The sequence below is a fragment of the Nicotiana sylvestris genome, chromosome 6 (assembly GCF_000393655.2).
Source record: "Nicotiana sylvestris chromosome 6, ASM39365v2, whole genome shotgun sequence".
NCBI classification, from domain to species: Eukaryota; Viridiplantae; Streptophyta; class Magnoliopsida; order Solanales; family Solanaceae; genus Nicotiana; species Nicotiana sylvestris.
Window position 1 is genome coordinate 155747067 of NC_091062.1, and position 16046 is coordinate 155763112.

Genomic DNA, 16046 nt, shown 5'->3' on the forward strand with positions numbered 1-16046 from the left:
AAATTGTAGATAAATTGTAGTTAAATTGTAGAATTGTAGATATATTGTAGATAAATTGTAGATAAATTGTAGATAAATTGTAGATGAATTGTAGATTGGGAAGACTAAAACTTCTACAAATCTTCTACAATTATGTTAAAAAATGCCAATTATGCTACAATTGAAATGAGAATTTGGATATTAAAATTCAATGTATCTATTTTGTAGATATATTGTAGATAAATTGTAGATTATTTGTATTCTGATTGTAGATGCATTATTTTTTGTTTTCACAAATCCAAAACGACTAAAACTTCTACAAAATCTTCTGCAAAAAACAGTCTACAATTTATCTACAATTTTTCTAATTTGACTACAAAATATCTACAAATTCTGGAAATATGTCTTCTTCTTCTTCTTCTTCTTCTTCTTCTTCTTCTTCTTCTTCTTCTTCTTCTTCTTCTTCTTCTTCTTCTTCTTCGAATTCAATCGACTGTGTTAACCAGTAACCTTCAACCACTGCAAAAAAAAAAGAGGTCAAAGAATTTCGAACTCTCTGCCATTATTATTTCCAGTGGGAATTCAAGCGGTTGGATCAAAGAATTTAAAATTTTCTTGTGAATCTGAAAATATGATATTCTTCGACGGTGGTGGGCAGTTTGGGATGATCAACGAGAGAAAGCATAGGAGCATCGTGAGTTGTGTGTGTTGTGAACAGTTGAGATGAAAGGAAAGAGAAAGTGGGAAGATACAGTCCTATAATTATGCCTAATATAAATGAACCCTTAATTATATCCCTAATTTGAATTATGGTATAGAAATAGTAATTTAGTATGCTTAAATATAATAAACACAAACCTTAAACATTAATGGTAATAAAGTTTGATATATGGTATAGATAGATAAAAATCCCTTTTTTAATTTCTCACGGAAATAATACTTACAGCCCAAATACTAATAATAGTCGGAAACAAAAAAAAAAAAAAAAAAAGAAGAAGAAAAGAGGAAAATCTCCAATGAGTTTCATCGGAGCCCTTTCTCTTTCTCTTTCGCAAACAACTCTTTATAAAAACCGTTTGCTGACTACCGCCAAGCGATTCCTCTCTTCTCTCTCTAAAAAAATAAATAAATCCAATTTCTCTCTCTAAAACTACAGACACACACTTATGTACATATATTCCTTGAAGTTGGTCTTCCTACTATTCGTGAAGTTTCTTCAAATTCACCACCAGGTATGATCTTTATGTTGATTGTTCTTTTCTTGTAATTTAATTTTGTGCCAACGAGGTGGATATATGTATGTATCTGCATTGGTGTTTGAGCTTTGATTTTAGGGATTTTGATGCACTGCTAAATGTTAGCTGTTTAGGGTTTTTTTTTCTTTTATCTACTCTTTCGCTTTTGGAATTTTCTGGCAGAAAACGGGACGCCGTTACTTTTTCAGTTTTCGCTGTGCAGACATATGTTATCTGTGTCTTGCATTAAAGCTGCAGTTTGAAAACTAAGCATTTATTTGGTTTTTCTTGTGTTGCGGTTTTTCTAGCTCAATGCAGCAAGTGATCATCCTCTCTTCCATACAAGTAGTGGGTAACTCTGCCACCTATGGCGGAGCCATAGTCAAGGAAGGAGGTTCGATTGAATCCCAAAGTAGTACTGCACAAATAGAGTAAACTGCACAAATAGAGTATAATTTTTTTTTCCATTTTCATATTTATATGAGCTTTTGTATCCTCTTGACATAAGGAAGGTAGTTCACTGATTGCTTTAGTCGCAAATGTTTTCTAATCCGCTTGTCAAAATTTCTGGCTCCATTACTATCTGCCATCAAGGCTTAGGTAGATAGGAAGAAATCACCCAGTTTATATGACTCTGCCAGGATTTAAACCCTGGTATTCCCTAGTCTTAATCCCAGCTCTATCCATTGTTACGCACCAAAATATGTGTAGAACAAAATAAAAGTTTAAATTGTACTTATTGTGCTTGTTTGGAATGTTTCAGCAGTAAATTAGGTTAAGTGGGTTATGGAAAGAGTTGGGCTGCATAATCTTAATTAATCTTTAGCAGATTTGAAAATATTCGGTCATGTACTGTTTAATTGATAAAACTCCCTTAAGCACGTGGATGCACAGGGCTCATTGGATAATCCAGAATAATATTTCATTTAGGTCCCTCCAAGCTAGTGACACAAACCAAAGTACGGTTTTACATCAAACTCCATGAGATTTAACCAACTATCTATTCAATAGGGCAACATACTTTCTGGGCCAAAAGTATAAATGTAGCTAAAGGAAGCTCTTTACTCCACGAGATTTAACCAACTATCTATTCAATAGGGCAACATACTTTCTGGGCCAAAAGTATAAATGTAGCTAAAGGAAGCTCTTTACTTTCCACAAGGAGTTTTTTACACCTTAAAAAAATTCTCTTACTTCTTTCTCCTTTATCAATCAAAACCTGCAAACATGAGCAATCTTCCACAACTCTTCTCTTTCTGACCTCCGACTGCTTGTCATCCAACTTGCCATGACATCCACCACTGCAAGGTGGCAGTCATGACATATTAAACATGGAATAGACCCATAACTCTGTTGCAAAAAAGCAATGTAGTAGTAGGTTAATGTTCCCTTCCTTCTCATGCCTGGTAGTTTGTTAAGCTCCAATAGACTTCAGAGCTATGTTTTCTGACATCTTTGTTTATGGTGATCAGTTTTTTGTCCATGTTATAGCATTTCCCCCCTAATTAATGTGTGGGGAATTGCTCTCTAATTCCCGCCTTTTTCTGTATTTATTTGCTTCATTGTTTGTTTGATGAAGATTATGCATTTTCTGATTAAAATAACTACTATTTGCTCTTACAGATTACTGCAACGAATTTCTGAGACAGGTATCTTTACATGGCAGTTAGTTCTTGTGCTGGTATAAGGAATTTTCGTTGAGGCCTATGCTTTCTTTGAACGTTGCTGTTAAACTGTTGATATGGCTTCTCAGATATCAATAGGAGACGATGTCTGCGAGTTCGGGCAGAGTTCATCTGCCATGAATCCCAATTGCACGACCGGAAACTTATCTGTCTCTTTGCAATCATCTCAATCCTTTGAGATAAAAGATGATGATGTGCCTCAGAGAATGGTTGCACTTGATGTTTCAGAAACTGATGTTCTTGTGAATGCTTTTGACTCAATTAGCATAACTGAGGCGTTGCCCCGTAAGATGGATGATAAAAGCAAAGATACTGTAAAAACTGATAATGCCTCTGAAAGTGAATGCCCTGTCAATGTATGTATTGCCCCTCGGAGAAGGAGTGGGCGCAACATCAAGTTAAGCCAGAATCTGGCTACAGTACCAGCAACAAGTGGCAGGAGAATAGCCAATAAAAAGGCATCCATAGATCTTAGTTCCTTGCAGATTACAAGAAAGAGAAGAAGCTATTTCAGTAAACAAGCTCGTTCTTCAGTTTGGGGTTTGCTAGAAAATATGGTGCAATCTTTTGAACATAATATCAGGCTTGAGATAACTTCGGGGGAGCAGAAAAATATAAGAACAGCAACTAAGGGTAGTAGGCGAAATGAGAAGCATGGTGAGAATCAGATTGATCGAAAGTCACGGAAGGGGAAGGGTAAACGGTTCATACCAACTGGACCTATCTCCTTGAAGGTTAAATTTGGTCACCGTTGCCTGATGGATGTTATTCCTCTTATTGATAACGATACTAACAAAAATTGTACTACTGGAGAAGAACTGAAAAAACTGCCTAAAATTGCCAGCAAAGTTGATGATAGGTTGGAGGAGGAGTTGCTAGATATGCAGCTCCATGGTTGCAATGGAAATTTGCATAATGACTATGTTTCTTTATCAGATGGATGCCAACCTGGAAAGAACGCAGTTCAAGATACAGATGCTAAGACTTTAGTTTGCCATGATGGGTCACTTTCCCAGGAGGGAGAATCGATCGGTAACAGGTTTTCAGATCCAGGAACTTCACCTGATTCAGAAGTCATCAACCTGATTCCTGATACTCCAGTCAATGTTCCAGAGGACTTGCATGATTTGACTTTGTCTAAGCCATGTGCTGCTCCTGGGGATGCTCCAATTTTGATGCATGAGAAGATCAGCAAAAAAGAAAGGAAAATATATATGCTCCCAAAGGTTTCCAACTGTGGTGTGAAAGATTTGCTTAGTCCAGAAAGTATGAGCAATGAACAAGTATTCTGGAATCTCATGCAGGGAGAAAAACAAAGGGATGGTTCTTGTTGTTGTGATACTTCTGTTTTAACTACAGCTGGAAATGGAACGGGTAACATGTTCAGCAATGAGATATTTTCAGGAGAACTGTTACATTGTTCAGGATTGTCAGGCTTGGGAATCTCCTGTGCTTCCTCAAAGCTGGAAAGTGATCTAGAGGGCAATCATTGTTCTAGTCTTGGCACTGAGTCTCCGGAGTCAGGGTTGTCAGAGAAACTGGTATCCTCTCCTGATGAGCGAAAAGTTTCTAAAGTGGGAAGACCAAAGGTATCAGGAAAGAGAAGGTCAGAAGTCCCAAAGCCGTCAAAAAGAAGAGGTTGTAAAAAGAAGGAGAACAAAGAAAAGGAAGACATTATGCATGAAGTGAAGCACAAAAGTGACCTTGCTAAGGGTTTATGTGAAGTGAGACAGCACCCTGGAACAGGTATTGTCGGATGATGCACATAATAGTATATTGAGCTTCTTAAATTCAATTTATGTAAGGCTAACCTAGGTAGATTGAAGTATTTTATGACTATATTAACTAATGTCGTAGAAAATGGAACACCATCTGGGCTTGGACAAATTGGCTCTGAAAAGAAAATTTTAGGTGGAGGCGTTTCGAACTTGGACATTCTGCCGACTGAGGTAGGCGAGCGTCTCTTGCCACCAAGAAATGCTTGGGTGCAGTGTGATGATTGCCATAAATGGAGGCGTATACCTTCCTTCCTTGCTGATCAAATAGAAGAAACAAACTGCAGATGGTATGTGCTATGCTCATCCAATCTCTGAATTACAAAAGTACCAATAGTATACTTTTATGTTTCCTGTTAGTTGACTGCATGTGCGTAGAAATTCAGCACTGTGAAAGGATTTGGTTTTCCTTTATTTTGACAGCTGAAGGAACAGCCTTTTCTTGGTGGACTATGGCTAGATCTCTCTTCCTCTTTATGCTTCTCTTCGTGTGTGTGTGTGTGCTTTCATATGCGTATTTATGTGTTTATATGCATGCATTATATTTTCCTGCTGTAACTCAATAAAACTAGTAAGATGATCCTTGCAAGATATGCCTTCTTGGGATTTGCAATCCGTTGCTTCTGTGAGTCACCATAAAAGTCAGCCTCCCTTCTGTTATTAGATGCTAGGTGATTCTGTATGCTCTAAAACTAAGCATGCTCAGATTGAAAATGTTAATTAATTTTTTTGTTGTCTTAAGCACTAAGTCATCTACATATTAGGTAATTTTTGTATTTTCTGTAATTTGTGGGGTTTACTTAGAGCACTGTAAAAGCGCTGGCACTCCTTCCTTTCCAGTTTATATGACACCCTTCTAAAAATTGACACTTCTCATTTTGTGACCCAAAATATTTAACACTCTTCTATTCTTACACAACTTTTAAGGATTCGAGTCCACTAATGTATTTCAATTCTAGACTTTGATGTGATGTTTTTCTCTGTTAAACTAACTTTTCATTTACCAACTTTAAGTTTTTACTCCACTATCACTAATGTAATATATACATCAAATCAGGGTTTTGGTTTCAGTGGTATCATTAGTACAACACGAGATGTGTGATAGGCACCGCATCACGAGTAGGAAACCAGATGAACCAAATGTGCTACTTAGGTGTAGAAGGGTGGATCGATTAACCTTATAAAAAAAAAGAGGGTGGATCGATTATCCACCAAGTTTCAAAGCTGGAAACCACGGATTTCTCTGTTATCAATACACCCACACAATTGTATATAAATGTCTGTGTGTATATGTATCCCACACATGTATATGTCTGTATGTATATGTATGTACACACACATCAAATTAAGATCTTAAACTTGTGCCAGTCAAATGGTGTCATACAAAATGGGACAAAGGGAATAATACTTTTGTATTAGCGTGAAGTATTAGAAAGAGAAAACTTTTCCATTTAATGAAAAAAATCAAGTTTTATGGGGCAGATAAGAAAGAAACATAGATCATTTCCTTTGGAGCTGGTAGTAGTTTAATATGACTAACAGCTAAAAAAAATTTAAATATGACTAACAGCCATTGCTTTGCAATTTCCCCGAGGACCCTGACAATAGTTTGTGTGTAGTCTTATTATCTAGGCCAAGTGAGGTTTCTTACTTTATTGGTGTACATGAGCACTCAGATAGCTAAACATTTTAGTTGTTGGTCTACGAAATGAACTTTCTTTTTGTGGAATTCACCTTGTCCTCTCAGAAACAAAAGTTTTAAAAGGAAAAAGTAACATATCATTCGTCGTGAGAACTAGTCCATGGGAAGTGGGGCTTATCTTCTTCTTTTTATTTTGATAAATGACACTGCCATTCCAATTTTGTATATGCGAAGTATTTAAGGTTTTGTTGTACGAAATTCAGATTCTTAAAAGAAATTCATTTTGTGCATCTTATTCATGAATAGCTGATTATATCCTCCTATTAGATGTGTGAAGTGAAATCCTGATGAAGGTGCATCGTACTCATTACTTGTTTTAATTGATCAAATTGTGACGACCAAAACTATCTCCGAGATAAGTTGCCACACAATGAAAGGTTTAGCATTTGAGATCATTGTAAGTGGTGACGTGCTATATTTCTGAATACAAAATCCTGAAGTGGCATTGCTTATTCCATTCTTTATGCCCAAATTAGGCAACTTATTGTGTTTATTGTGTCTTTCATATTGTTCTTTCTCTTGTTTATTGGCTTAATTTTTTGATAAGGTAACTAATTTTGTAAATAATGGATCTCCCGTCTCTTGTTTATTGACTAGTAAAAAGTTCTAATTTGAGTGCGTCCAAAATTCTTCCCATATCTGGCTGTTTGGTGTCGGAACGCTCAGGTGTTGGTTTGGGTTTGATATTTGCTTCTGCAAAACTAAGTGGGTCTATTAAAACTAAGCATCAGATGACTGTTGCTTTTTCACACCCCGGGTGTGTGTGTGTGTGTGATAATCTCGATTTAGTATTTGAGGTGTCAGTAATTGAGATGGAAACTCTTGTGATTTTGGAAGCATAATGTGTTTTTTTTTTGGTTTACAAGAGTTTTGATGGCTTACAGTTCTTCTATCAATGTTAAAGGACTTGTATGGATAATCTGGATAAAGCTTTTGCCGATTGCTCATTTCCCCAAGAGAAGTCAAATTCAGAAATTAATGCTGAGCTGGAAATATCAGATGAGGAAGATGTTTCTCGTGTGCACTTGAGTTCGAATGGATCAGGACAGAAAAATTCACTTGGTATCTACTGATTGTTGTTATGAAATGGCGCTGGTATTGTCTTTGGGTACATGTTCTCGGGGTAGACTTGCACTAATCTGATTATTTTCCTTCTTTATGTTTGTTACAGTGGCCCATCAATCATCTTGGTCTCGGATCAAGTCAAACATGTTTTTGCATCGCAACCGCAAAAATCAAACTGTTGATGAGGTAGATGCCTGATCTAGTCTGCAGTATTGCCTTATATACACTGTGGCGTACATCTTCAAGAATAAAAAGAAGAGGAGGATAAAGGCCTTAGGATTGCTGTGGTTTTAGACAATAAATCTAAAATTCATTAGCAAAAAAAAGCTTCTAAAAGTTTGGTCACCTGATTTTCTCGTTTACTGAAAATAAACTTGTTGCTTATTCTTGATTGAAGGCTTTTGCCATAAAAAATGAAATTTCACTCGAAGAAGTTGATTCATAAATAAAATCACATTTTCGGTGTTGGTTACAATGAGACATTCAGGTGCATCCCGTGGAAGAAATGCCGTGTTTGAGTAACTCGTGGTTCCTTTAGACAACTAATTGGTGTTTTTACTTTGAATCTTTCTTGTTGTAAATCTATTGGTGATTTGCCCTATCCACCATGGTTTCAATGTCCATGAGCTGACATTTTCAACCTGGCTGTGACACTAAGTGGATATATTATTTATGTGAAGTAGATTTTTGCGGTAAAATGAAAGGAAATCATTGTTTGTTGAGAAGGAAGGAAATCATTGTTTGTTGAGAAGGAAGGAAATCGTTGTTTGTTGAGAAGGAAGGAAATCGTTGTTTGTTGAGAAGGAAGGATCATCTGGTTCTTTTGGGGTTCCCTTCAATGATGTTTTTAGAAGGGTCATTCTGATGATAAAAAGCCTACATGTTCTCCATTAATAGTTAGAGCAGTAAATTAACTTCTAAAACAAAAAAAACCGACTTTATTTTTTAACCAAGAAATCTGTCTGGAACTGATCCTTTGGGCCAACCGCAGCCTTCGTAACTCGGGTATGATGGGCCCATTCCTCTATTCTTCTCCTATTAAATACCCGAGTTAGTTCGCTTGGCGCAGAGCTTGAACCTGCAACCTAGACACAAGTCCCTCAACCTTTGCCAATTGAGCTAACCCCTGGGAAGAAATGGACTTATGTTATGTTAAGTTGTTAACTAAAGCATTTTTAGATGGGTGAAGTAAATATATTTTAATTTTTAAGTCTTAAAGGAAAAGTAAATTTATTTTAAACTCTTAATTGATATAAGCTCGATTTTGAGGAGAATGAAGATTCTTCAGAAATTTTTAAAGCAGCAATTCGTTTGTAGAATTAGATATCAAATGATATATGCAATGTTTACGAGATGCAAACCTTCCCATGGCTGGTGCTATGTTGGGCTAACATCTCGTAAGTGTCCCTTCCGTTGTCCCTACTTATTTCTTTGTGAACTGCTGCTTCTTCAAGTATTTCCGTGTTCATCTACAATCAACTTATGATTTCTAATGTGCTTGAGGTAACAGAAACTTAATTTACTTCCTTCAGTAACTTCTACTTCCTTTGTTGTCCTTCCCTGTTAGATCATGGTCTGCCATTGCAAGCCACCTTCAGATGGTCGAATGGGCTGTGGAGATGGATGCCTGAACCGGATGCTCAATATAGAGTGCGTTAAAGGGACTTGTCCTTGTGGAGAATTCTGTTCAAATCAACAGGTTCTTGAACTTGCAAAGGGTTACTTTTTCTTGTATATTGCTTCTACTATGCAGATTGTATCATCTCTATCATATACTGCTTGCAGTTCCAGAAACGCAATTATGCTAAACTGAAGTGCTTTAAATGTGGAAAGAAGGGTTATGGCCTGCAGCTGCTTGAAGATGTATATGAAGGGCAGTTTCTTATTGAATACGTCGGGGAGGTGAGATTTCTTCTCTACAAAGTTTGGACGAAGTTGTGGGAGTTAGGGGAAGTGGACTGTGGACGGAATGCTTGGAACCACAGACATTTTTTTCCTACATTAACCTAAATAATACCAAAACTTTATTCTGTTTATCCCAATCCTACCACTGGGCGGGTATGTTCTACGAAAAGAGACTGAAAGTTAGGAGATGACCTTGCTAGTAGTAACTAATATTTTTTTTTGGAAAATCACCAACTTGAGGTGGAAAACCCATAGGCATCAAATTTACATCAAAACCCATTTGCCTAGAAAACAACAGTACCCTGATTTTCCTTCAGAGAACAGAACACCTTTGCTCCCTTTTACACTATTTCATTTCTATAAACTTACCTCAAAACTATACTTTTGGACTTTCTAGTATCATAAGTCACTCCAAATTTCAATTCTTTTGGTTCAAGTTATGCTTTTGGGCTTTCTTTAGAATCTCTTTATCATTAAGTTCCTGCTAGTGTCTGTTGATTGTCATATTAGGCTCATGCTTCTTGCTTTATTTAATCACAATATCCTCAACACTTTCCCGCCCTCCTTAAGATGCTACCTCTCAGTGTCTGTGGCTAATTGCTTGTCTCATTTGTGTCAACTCAGATCTTTGTGGCCAGGCATGCCCCTTCACAGCTGTTGGTGATTAATGCCACAATAATGCTTTATTCCTACTCCTGTGCTGCTGTTCCCAAATTCTTTTAGTTCCTTGAGAGTTGAGAATCATCTTCCGATTTCCCATTCATTTTGCACATCCTTCGCTGTAGTCAGCTTTGTACTGTTCTTTTTGTTTTGGTGTCTTTCCAGTTATAAGGACACCTTTAAACAATCTGCCTTCATCCCTGAGATATTATGGCTCTTTTTGAATTCTGATTTGAACCTATCAAACTCTGCTACACTATTGTATTCAAAAAGAGAAAGGATAATGTAACCAAGAGGTCACCAACTTAATTTTCCTCTGTTTGCTGATAATTTTTGGCGTTATTACCTACTTGACTCAACTGTAGTTCGAACAGTGTTGCATTATTGTGACCCAAGAATTCTCTGAACTTCCTACCATTGAACTCCAATAATATATGATTCAAGGAGCGTTTTAGAGACTGAGTCTTTAACTGTTTCTGGCTATTTCCCTACCTATCTATCTTGCCCATAATTTATCTTTGAGGGCTGGTTGGGACATATTTCACTTCTTGACTCTTGTTTAGGCCATCTGTCTACAACTCAGAAAGTTCCTCATAACTTCTTCTCCCGGATTGACTATCCATATTTGGATATGAGGCTTTCCTCTTCCACTTATTCTATGGCCTTCCTGTCTTGATATACAATTAGTTTACATCAACCCGTACTTATTTGCATTTTTGCAGTTGCTCACACTACTCAGCTTTCCTGAGTTTTTGACCAATAGTCCCTTATCTTTGGGGGTAGGTCTATTTTGGTCCCTCAAATATAATGCTGAGCATATTTAGTCCCTTAAGTATGCTAAATGGAGCACCTTTAGTCTCATTAACACAATGTGTTCAAAAACTAACAGTGTTACCCAACTCTAATTCATGAAGCAAATATTCTTCTCTGAAGCAAAACGTTTCTTCTCCTTTTATTGGATAACGCAAATTATCACTTTAATTCCTCATTTTTAGATAATGTCTTCTAAAATTTTGACATTGAAAATATCCCCTTCTGTGGCAGTTTTCAGTGAGAAAATGATACTGTATAACCGCTGTAAAAATAATCGCCGAAAAAATGATATAATTTGTATATTTTTTGTATATATATTACACACACACTTACATTTTGTATGTTAATATACAAAAATTATACAAGTTTTATATACTTTTTCGGTTACCAGATGTAAATAGTTTTTGGCGCGGGCTAAGAGTGATAATACAACCTGGTTATTCGTTTGCTTCAATAATATGCCTAGAAGTGATCCTGGCAGCTCTATTTTTTTTCTTCAAATTATAACTTTTCTTTCTGGAAAAATCAACCAAAATTTTTAAAAGTAAAAGTTTCAACGTTAAAATCTTAAATTTATCAGCTCTGTACTATTAGAGGGTGTTGGTTTATAACATATTTTCGATAAGTTAAAAAGACGGTGAGTGCTGAAACCAACCCCGAAAAGGGAACGACTTTTTTCTTTTACTGTTGATCTTCTTCTTACAGTGTCACATGCGTAACACGAGATAGTGCTGTTAGTTTTTGAACACATTGTGTCAGTGAGACTAAAGGTGCTCCACTTTAGCATAGTTAAGGGACTAAATATGCTCAGGGTTATATTTGAGGGACCAAAATAGACCTACCCTCAAAGATAAGGGACAATATTGGCCAAAAACTCCAGCTTTCCTCATCAAACTTGGTGCCAGCATAGCTCATTCAGAAATTTATTTTATTTGTTATGGTAAGCCTCACTTCCGAACCGCCCTTCTCAGGAGTTACATAGTGGCTTTTCCCACTTTGCTCCCTTGTTACTTGAACTTCCAAACATCATGGTTTGAGATGGAGGGCCCTTTCCGGGACACCTCATTCAGGAATAATGTAAACCATTAATTCCCTCTCTGCTATGAATATGCTATGAATATTTATTGGTATTCTGGTACTCGTAGGTTGTCTATTCTTTCGTTGAAGAAGGAATATATCCTACCATTGTTCGCTTTCTAATAGATTCCATCTCTCTTATCCTTCCCTCATCACCACAATGGCTTGCTCCAACTATGAATCTCTCTTTAAAATCTTTTCAGTTAAACATATCACATACCGTTTGGAAGAAGTAAAACCTCTATCGGTTGATGCATTTCCTTTAGTTCGAATGTCCAATTGTCTATTTGAGCTATTTGTTATGGTAAGCCTCACTTCCTAACCGCCCTTCCCAAGAGTTACATAGTGGCCTTTCCCACTTTGCACACTAGTTACTTGAACTTCCCATCAGGATACCTCATTCAGAAATCATGTAAACCATTAATTCTCTCTCTGCTATGGATATTTATTGGTATGCTGGTACTCGTAGGTTGTCTATTCTTTCCTTGAAGAAGGAATATCTCCTACCATTTTTTTGATGACTAGGAATACCTCCTACCATTGTTCGCTTTCTAATAGATTCCTTCTCTCTTATCCTTCTCTCATCACCACAATGGCTTGCTCCAACTTTGAATCTCTTTTAAAAATCTTTTCAGTTAAACATAACACATACCGTTAGAAAGAACTTAAACCTCTATTGTTGATGCATTTCCTTTTGTTCAAATGTCCAATTGTGTATTTAAGCTACTTGCTCTTGATGCAACACCTTACACCTTCATCTTGCGTATGGCGACTTTATCACTTCCATGGGAGCCAATTAGACCTGGTTTTGAGGTGAATTTATCAGAAGTATGTTAAAAATCAATAGACCCTTGTGGTACGGCCCTTCCCCGGACCTCACGCATAGCGGGAGCTTAGTGCACCGGGCTGCCCTTTTTTTTTCTATGTTAAAAATAAAAAAGAAAAGTAGTAGAGAATGCCTGACATAGGTGTAAGCTTGATCCAAATTCACGTCATTTTACCATTAGTGCCATTGATCCTTGTTTTATTTTCATCAAAAGATTGTCTAGAAATTTGTCATTTGATTTCTACAGGTTTCCTCTTCATGCGTATGACATGTATTTATGCATGATTTGCGTTGGCATTACTGAAATATTTTAGCCTTAAATTTTAAAATTTCATAGGTGCTGGATATGCATGCTTACGAGGCACGGCAAAAGGAGTACGCATTGAAGGGTCATAAGCATTTTTATTTCATGACACTTAACGGCAGTGAGGTATTACAGTTTTCCTTGATATGTCTAATTAATAGATATTAAGCTCCATCTTAATGTTAGGTATTTGATGTAGACAGATTTATAATAAGAAGGAGATGAATGTTTGGTATGTGTATCTATTTTAAACCGCTATCATTCTGCAGTCGATAATCCAATTTTGTAATGACTCGGTGTATGTTATGGACTCTTTAATCTTTCTGTTTTCTCTCACCTTGTTGGGTAATGTCCTTTTTATGCCTCATTTTCAGGTAATTGATGCATGTGCTAAGGGTAATTTGGGCCGTTTTATCAACCATAGCTGTGACCCTAATTGTCGTACCGAAAAGGTAAATGTGCTAGGCAACTGCACTTCGCATTTACTTCAAAAAATTCCCATTCCAATTCAATTGAATTTACTAAAAATTGAATCTTTTTTACTGAGGAATTTGTGCACAGAGAAGAAATTCCGTATCCTTTCATTATACTTTGCCCATTTCATGTTATTGTGTAGCTTGTCTTCTCCCTTGAGATTTTGTTACCCTTTCATTGTAATTTTGTGGCCTTGAATTCGGAGTCTCTTTTGCTTTTTTAAATTGTATTAGTTTATTAGTTCCCTGAACAATGTACATATTCAGCAATTATTGCTTACTCAAGAAATTTTCAATTACGTATAATAATAGTTTCTTAGTCATGGTAAAGATCAGAAGGCTGTTGCGCTTGCTTTGGCTTTAAAACTATTGTGATCTTTTTGGGCACAAATGGATCATAGATCAGGTTTATATGTCAGAGGTAGTGAATATGGTGCATGAAATGCTGACATGGCAGAGGAGTGAGATGAGACGGATGAATTTCGGAAAGCATTGCGTCATCATGACTTTACTCTTCTTCACAGTAGGAAATACACTAGAAGCTGCTAGATGATAAAATGTACTCTAATCTGAACCCTTTCATATGAGATAGTTTGGATTCTGAGGTCAAATTATCAGTTTTGTTGTGAATTCCTTCAACTTTAAAAATGAACGTGATCAATCAAAAACTAAATAAAATTGTATCTGCTACAATCTTTAGATTTTTGAAATATTTAGATATCCATTCAAATGTCTAATTTGCAACTTAAATCTGGACGAAGGGAGGGTACGATTGCATTCTTTCAAAAGTCTAGTTTTCCACATAAATTGAGACAAAGATAGGACATGATTACGTTCTTTCAAAAGTCTAGTTTGCCACATAAATTGGACAAGGTAGGGCACGTTATATTCTTTGTCGAAGGATTTTGATTAGTCATTCTATGTTAACCCCAAATTTTGTGATTGTTTCGCTCCTTTTTTTTTAGTAAGGAAGTTTCGCTCCTTTTATTTGTTGTAACTCAAAACTCATGGCCAGTTTATTCCATCATATTCCTCTTGCTTTTTTTGTGGTTTGCCTCAAGATGTAAACTCTCCTTTAAGCGGAATTTGATTCTCATGGCAATTCAGAACATTTTGGACACCATGTGGTATGCTGCTCTACAAGTTAATTGCAGCTACATTTTTCCTTATAGGATCTCAAATTCAACAAGAAGTAATCTTTAACTCAATGTTTGGGCTCACTTCTTCAAAAGTACACCTACCTCTGGCTTTTTCACTGATAAAAAATGGAAGTTGTGATGAACGGTTTCAATGAAGTGCAGCTGCTTATTGCCTTAAAACATTATAAATAGTTACTGCAGCTTAGTTGTTTGCCCAATAATGTATACAAGTGATCAGAAGTGTTGAATTGGTTCTTTTGTGGACTCAATATGTATTGAAAGTCCTAGATATGGTCACAGCTCTGTCTTAGGTAAGGCTAAATTATTGAAGTAAAAGTGCCGTCACTTGCAAACTACATAACAAAGATAAGTTTTAAGCCTGACGCAATCATCTTTATGTTGGGGTTGAATTAGAAAATTTGCAAGATTTTCTCAGTTAGTGTTATCTTACCTTGGTCGTTGGTCACTGTATTATCTGAGAATATGACCGTTTTCTTTTATTGTTTTAGGAAAGCTATCTATGTCCACCCAATTATCGGTTTTGATTTTGCATCTAGAAATAGGAAGTAGCTTCATCGCTTATAGATGCACCTAAACCTGTGCATCAAGATCCCTTGTTCATTGGGCTAAAATCACACCGAGCTCCCCCCTTCCTCTCCCACCAATTATTTTCAGCAGAAAATGCTTGATATAGTTTCACACCTAGTTCTCTCAACTTGTTTATATTGAGTGCATGCTTCAATGGTATTAATGTTGTGACACAACTTTCTTTCATTTGTTGAATAGTGGATGGTGAATGGCGAGGTCTGCATTGGACTCTTTGCTTTAAGGGACATTAAGAAGGTAAAGTCTTTTTTCTTATTGTAGTCCATATTACTTAGTTTTGACTATGTTGATATTTTCTTAAATGCTCTGCACATAGCAAAAAAATGTGTCCTCTATACCCCTTACTAAGTTCCAGTCTTATGTACAGCCAACAATTATACAAGTAGTTCTGAGCTCTTTAATACCTAATAAGTTGTAAACATCAGCATAACATATAGCGAAAATTGTAACTGGTTTTTGTTGCAATCATCAAATCATGAACTGTGATAAGTACTTCGGTGGTTGCTGCTAGTGATTTCAAAATTATGGAGGTGAGGTTGGGGCTGCTATGATCTGACCTTAGTGCTGGCTAGCATGTGCTACTACATGGCATACATTATGCCAAAAGAGAGATGTAAACAATACACACTCACAACTACTCTCTGGGCTGAAAAACAAAATGTTGTGTATATGTGTCTCTTTCGTTTTGTTCCTTGTCTTATTTTTGTGAATTAAGAATTTAATTTTGGGAGGATTTTTTTGCGTTTGATGTGAGAGAATTGATTTTTATTCTTTTTGGAAACTAGCAAATCAAAACAACAAA

The 16046-nt window shown here is 36.4% G+C and overlaps 1 protein-coding gene across 2 annotated transcripts in view; it reads left to right on the forward strand.

The window, feature by feature from the left end:
• The first annotated feature begins 1010 nt into the window (after window positions 1-1010).
• The window catches only part of LOC104249212 (histone-lysine N-methyltransferase ASHH2-like), a 28211-nt gene continuing 13175 nt past the window's right edge, over window positions 1011-16046 (forward strand). The window contains exons 1-10 of one of the 2 annotated variants that reach the window (XM_009805596.2): window positions 1011-1211; window positions 2838-4645; window positions 4757-4964; window positions 7281-7438; window positions 7548-7627; window positions 9009-9140; window positions 9227-9343; window positions 13060-13152; window positions 13401-13478; window positions 15425-15481. In XM_009805596.2, coding sequence (XP_009803898.1) covers window positions 2956-4645; window positions 4757-4964; window positions 7281-7438; window positions 7548-7627; window positions 9009-9140; window positions 9227-9343; window positions 13060-13152; window positions 13401-13478; window positions 15425-15481 — 2613 coding nt within the window. In that variant the 5' untranslated portion in view covers window positions 1011-1211; window positions 2838-2955. The remainder of the gene's footprint in view (window positions 1212-2837; window positions 4646-4756; window positions 4965-7280; window positions 7439-7547; window positions 7628-9008; window positions 9141-9226; window positions 9344-13059; window positions 13153-13400; window positions 13479-15424; window positions 15482-16046) is intronic. The other variant, XM_009805598.2, reaches the window with a different exon arrangement.